We start from the raw sequence: 6,327 nt of genomic DNA, 5'->3' as shown, positions 1-6,327 counted from the left end.
TAAGATTGAGTTGCTTAGAATTTAATTATTAATAATAATGCTACATTATTATTAATAATACAATAATGCCTGATTTAATTGATTTAATACTGCAATTGTTTGGCTTAGTAGTACTTAAAGGTTCAATCAACTTCTGCTTACTATATTGATGTTTTACTAGACTAGTTTTACTACATGGACATCTATCTGATTTTCACTTCAGTCATCAGTTCTAATATATATCATTTATGCTTCATTTACAAGAACAGGAACTTACAGTTAAAACTTTAATTACATTGATTTTCTATTGAAAGTCTATAATAAAAAAGTTTGTGTAGATAGAAAAATTTCAGTGTGCAAAACAAACACAAAAACCTTTAATGCATAGGAATAGTTTAAAGGAAAACAAACAGTTACATAATTCAACTGAAAATGTTTGTTCCCTGCAAATTAATTGTCTTTTAAAATATTATACAGTTTGCAGAGATGAAATGAAAAACTAACAAATGCAAGAATTCAAAATTATGCAGAACTGGATACTGATGATCAAAACTCTTCAATGCTTTTTGTTTATATAATTATGTAGAAAATTAGACTTTGAAAAAATAGAATATTTTAGTCTTTACTATGCCAACTAATTTATCTATAAATATGGACATTTTTTATTATTGTTTTAGAGAAATAAAACATGTTAGATATTAATTGTAAATAAATTCATTTCAGTACACTACTCTTCGTTCAAGATTTGTTTCAGCAATGGAAGAATATATGAAATGTCAAGTGGAATATAAAGATGGATGGAAAGAGAGAATTCGCAGACAGTTTATGATTGGTAAGGAATCTATTTTTTATATACAATAAAATTTCACTTTGTCTCCACCCCTGAAATTCCCTTGTAAATTGAATAAGTTTTAATATAAATCAGACTCCATCTTGATGCCACTGGCCAAGATCATCAAGATGGAAACTGATTTATATTAAAACTAAAGCAAGTGGCCAAAATAAGAGTGTCCTAAAGTGATATTCATCCCTGTTTACATGACCAATAGAATAAGAAAATCCAATGTTTCTAAACTCAATGTATTGTTTACAGCACTTTAAATAGAATTAAGTTTTGTTGTTTTAGTTTTGGGACAGTTTGCTGAGTTCCCTCGCACAAATGACATTCAAATAAATTTAATTTGTCCAATGGAAATAAAGATTATTTTATCTCCTGAATTTAATAAGAAAAAACAAAATTATATATTTGTTCAATAATATTATACAAAATCTGGTTGTATTTTGTAAAAATGTAACTGCAAATCAATGATGATCATCTACATCACTGATATATCACTTGCAACACTCAATGAAAAATATTGATGAGCCTGATGTAAAAGCCAGTTTAATTATTAACCTTTTTTCTGATACTTGAACACTTCTGCATATCTAATGACTGCTGTTTAAATCATTTTCTTTCTGACATTTTCTGTTAAAATATATTTAAATAAAACTTTTACTACCATTACATAAACATGTTGATTATGTCATTTAGTACTAAACAATTCTGTTTACTTTAATCAAAAAAGACACAGTTTGTCTAAAAATATTTTTTGAAAACCACCATTTATTCTAATCATGTGTTCCAGAATACCTTCAACAACCGGACCTTTCTTTAGAGGCTACTAGGCCATCAAGTTAAAACATTCCTTAAAAAAACGCACAAAAAATTATCCAATTAAAACAATAAAGTAAAAAATTGGAACTTGCGGATCATACAGACATCTTGAGTTTTCATCGTGTTCAGTTAGGGAATTTCAAACTTTTATATCCACTTAATAAGTGCGCTGTTAAATGTAGATTTCGGTGATAGCCCTCTGGTGATGAATTATTTTGAAAAAATTCTACAAATGAAAAATTCTGTTTAATATTGTACTATATATTGCTTAAATAAACCATACAGCAAATAGCTTGGTTTTACTATACATGTACTCTATATGTCAATATTCTGTTATTTGGTGTTACTACATTACCCTGTATGAAAATTTGAATAACTGCATATTGCAAAGGATACATGTATTACATAAATTTTATTTTATTTTATTTTATTTATTTTTTGTTTTATAATTGTATTAAACTTGAGCAGAATTCAGTACAGTATTCTAATTACAATTTTGTATTTCAGTTTTCATAATCCTACCTAACTTATTTGTGACCAGAAATTGTATATTCTCAAAGGTCTTCACATAAATGAGGTTTTACTGTATACAACTTTATAGACACAAGATAGTTTAAAATTTGACATAACTTGTCTTCAATCAATCAATCAGTTTTTATTCGTATTAAGGCCGTGGCCAGTTACAAGGGATGTATATTAGTAACAATCAAATCTTACTATCGCTAAAATATACATCTTCATCAACCCGAGTTAAACCAAGATCTCTATCACATGGTCTGATAAATTTATAGTCAATACAACTTGGTAAATACACTTTAGACAGTATCAATTTGTGCTACAAATGAAAGCATTTTTACTTTACACGTGTACAATATAATTCAATTTCTATTATTGTTTAGTTATTAAAATAATTACCTCAACATGAGTTTGTGAGCATATTTGTATTGTCTATAAATTGTATCAATCTTGGTTATATGGAATACGACATACATAGCTTTTTTGTTAGTACATTAGGTAAAGTTCAAGGTTTTAGGTGTAGTTCAAGACTCTATGCTAACTCCTTTGTGTCTTTACAGCCATGAAACATATGAAATTTTGAAATTAATTTTGACATCATGGGCAATTACTCTTAAAAAATTCAATAATTTTGTTATTAATTATTATCAATTCTGATCGATGTTTCTTTGGACTTCATTTAATATCAATTTTTTATCTGAAGAAGGGGACAGATTGATAAATATAATTCCTAAGTATAATTCTCCCCAACATATATTAATTCTATGTTCCAGCTTGATCACCACAAAAATAAATTTATCTGTTATGCAGTGTTTAAAAAGTTTTCCAAAGTTCCTCTTAATTAACAATAATAGATCACCTGTTGGATGGCCCATTCTACTTGTCCTCTGAGCTCTGCTATACAACTCATATTTTCACATTCTAGAAACACCTTGTCTTCTTTACTCAATTCAGCAATCCAGAATTCCTTGAGGTCACTTATAGTATGAGATTTTATATGATTTTTTACTGGCTCACTGAACATTTTTCCTTGAAGTCCTTGAATGTTCCAAAAACCTATAAATAAATTCTCTCTGACTTTGTTGGTATTTTTTACAGACATAAAATTATTCTTATTATCCTTATTAGCCTAATTCTCCGAACTCATTTTGGAATACTGACAAAATTCGAGTTATTTTGGGTTGTCTCAGTATTAAGTATATTACATCTTTTTTCCCTTTCTCCTCTGAATCTATGTCCAAATTACTCCTAAAAAATGGCCTATTTGAATAATCTTATCTGAATTAATGTCATACGTATGTCTTAAGACTTCTTTTTAGTTTTCTCATTTACAAGTTTATCAATTTCAAATTCAAACGTACCTTTAAGATGATTATTATTTTTCAATTTTTTGTCTAGTTCTTGTAGCTTTTGATTAATTCCCTTCATTTCTTATTTATAATTCTTGTTCTCTTCTTTCAATATGTTTACTTCTGATTTAATCGATTGAATCTCAATATTTAGCTGACTAAATTTATCCTGAATTAAATCATAGATGGATTTTAATGTATATTGAGGTTCATCAATAACTTGTGATTCTGGTTCACTTACTGGTTCGAAGTACTCATAAATTTTTGGACTCTTCGTAGATTCAGAGAGTTGTTTACTATTTTCATCTATTTAATAATATTCCTCACTTAAAATTTCTGCTAGTTGATTCTTTTTCTTCTCGTCCTTTGAACTTACCTTGCAAGGTCTGTTACGCCCCCTTTTTTGCACTTAATCGTTGTGGGGAACAGGCAGAGGGCCTGGGTTGGATTCAACTCCAACAATTATTAGTAATATTATAATTAAATCCAAGGATAACCTGTTAGTAAATTTCCAAACTTTTATATAAGTCATTTTTCCTTTCTTTATTATCGCTTTCATGCTCTAGTTTACTGAGTCTCAACTCCTCTCAAAAGTTCACTTGCACCCACATAACTTGTTTGTTTAAGCGAGGTTATACTTTCCTCTCTGGAGGATCTATAACTTTACTTAAACTGGCATGCTGGCATTCCCCTGGGATAAGTCAGCATGCTGGTTTCTACCATACAGAAATATCTGATTATCTAGCTCAGCATTCCACAAACATTTTTGCCAGTACTTTTTTTCTTAGACATAAATTTGATAAAATGTTTTTAGTTCTAATTATTCAACAATAGCATAGCATGAGGCTTGGATGGTTTACATTTATTCTGTTTTTATATCATATTTTACTTTTCTTGTATTTTTCTCACCACTGATTACAAAATTTTGCAGTTCCTTTTGAAGATTTTGATCCATGATTTGTGTACCAATGATTTTAGCTGATAAAATCTTAGTAACAGTATTGAATAAGATTTCAAAGATGAACTATTTGTTGTTTTCACATAAAAATATAAAGAATTTATTGAACAACTTAAATTGTTGTTTTAGATTCTTAATTTAAGTGATTTTTCAATGTATTCATTTACCATAAACATCAAATTCATACTACCTTTCTACTAGTTAATTCTGTTAACAATATTCTTCTAGAGATATTTTGATATTTACTTTGAAATTTTATAATTAATAATTTATATTGTCAAATTATTAGTAATAAGTAATCATTATTTATTGTAAAGTTAAAAAATATAAAAGTAAATGTTTGCTTCTCTGTTATGTCTAGCTGGTCAAGTAATCACAGAAGAAGAAATTGAAGAGATGTTAGATAGACCAGAAAGTTTCAGAGTTGGGGTAAGAACTGTTTAAATATATTGTATAATCATAGAAATACACAAAAGACTAATTTGAGACAAATCATCATAATGAAAAAAATTCTTTTGACAAAGAGAAGGTGAATGTATGATGTTTGCATCCAGAATATCATAAAGAAAATTGATCTTTTGTGAAAAATGCCATATTTACTTATTTGTTGTTATAGTATTTTTTGGCTATCATAACAAAATACTTGCAAAAATTATGAAAATTACTAGTTAAAATTTATATTCTAAAAAAATGTTAATGATGGCTCTTGCCCATACACAAAAGATAGGTAGACATTCTTGGTCTGCAGACAGGAGATGAATGGACAGCTCCAAGCTGAAATTCAAAAGTGACAGAAGGGTTTACATAATTTCTTAAGTGCTATATATAGCACTTACGAAACTAAAATCTTTAATATCCAACATAAAATTAACAGAGAAAAAATGTTTTTTGCTGATTTAATTAGCAATCACATGACAAAACAAAATACTGAAAAAAACTACAGGATTAAATTATAATACATGTGCTAAACTGTTATAATACACTAACAACAATAATAATATATTATTCTCTGTTCATTAGAATAAATAAAAAATTCATTTACTTTACATTAAATGTTAACATTCAAGTTTTAAGAATGGCAAAATAATAAGACATTTTAATTACATCGACATATTTTGCTATTCCAAAAGAATTCTAATTAAATTTACATTATACTATAACATTGCTTATTTGGTTAAGTCTTCTAACAAAACATGCAATACTCATTAATGACATAACCTGAATAACTATGGAATAAACTGTATTCTAGTGATATATAATTAGCAGTAAGTGCTTTTGAGTATCAAAAAACTCATCATTAGGAAGATCATATCTTTAATGGAACACTGTTGTGTGTGTGTATATATAATATAACAAATCTGTTACTGTTGGATTTGTTACATTCAGTATGTGCGCAGCCATGTTTTATTGTAGATACTAGCATCTTAACAAGAAATTTTTTCAATCCTCAAAACATTTGAATATCAGTTTATTATGTTATATTAATTATAGAGTGAATTCTAGAGTTGTCTATAGTATTTTAAATGAATTATTACTAATAATAGATACAGCCCAGTCATAATTTATGCAGTTTTGAAATATAACTTTATAAATAAATAAACTAATTTTATTATGCATTTAGAACTTAAGTAACATAATCTGTGTCAACACAGAGTAAAAATATTCAGTTCAAACTATTAATTCGATAAATAAAAATATTGTCTTATAGGTAAACTAAATATCATATAGCATTTTTTAATGCATTATACTGATAATTTTACAGCCAATTTTTTTAATGAAAATAATTATTTTCTCATAGAAAGGAAAAAATTTTTCTATTTTGATACATAAATGAATAAACAAGATAACTATGTAATTCAGAAACCAAA

General features: G+C 27.2%; 1 protein-coding gene across 4 annotated transcripts in view; it reads left to right on the top strand.

Annotated features, from left to right (window-relative positions):
- Positions 1 to 6,327, top strand: part of LOC111630158 (syntaxin-1A-like) — a 44,211-nt gene that overhangs the window by 30,423 nt on the left and 7,461 nt on the right. For all 4 annotated transcript variants that reach the window (XR_002757467.1, XM_023374225.1, XM_023374234.1 and 1 more), the window contains exons 6-7: positions 703 to 811; positions 4,821 to 4,888. Coding sequence is in view for 3 of the 4 variants with exons in the window: in XM_023374225.1 (XP_023229993.1) it covers positions 703 to 811; positions 4,821 to 4,888 (177 nt within the window). In the remaining variant the exon portion in view is untranslated. The remainder of the gene's footprint in view (positions 1 to 702; positions 812 to 4,820; positions 4,889 to 6,327) is intronic.

Source organism: Centruroides sculpturatus, unplaced genomic scaffold, assembly GCF_000671375.1.
Source record: "Centruroides sculpturatus isolate CEXI.00-Female unplaced genomic scaffold, Cexi_2.0 scaffold68, whole genome shotgun sequence".
NCBI lineage: Eukaryota > Metazoa > Arthropoda > Arachnida > Scorpiones > Buthidae > Centruroides > Centruroides sculpturatus.
This window is presented reverse-complemented; position numbering and strand designations above follow the sequence as displayed.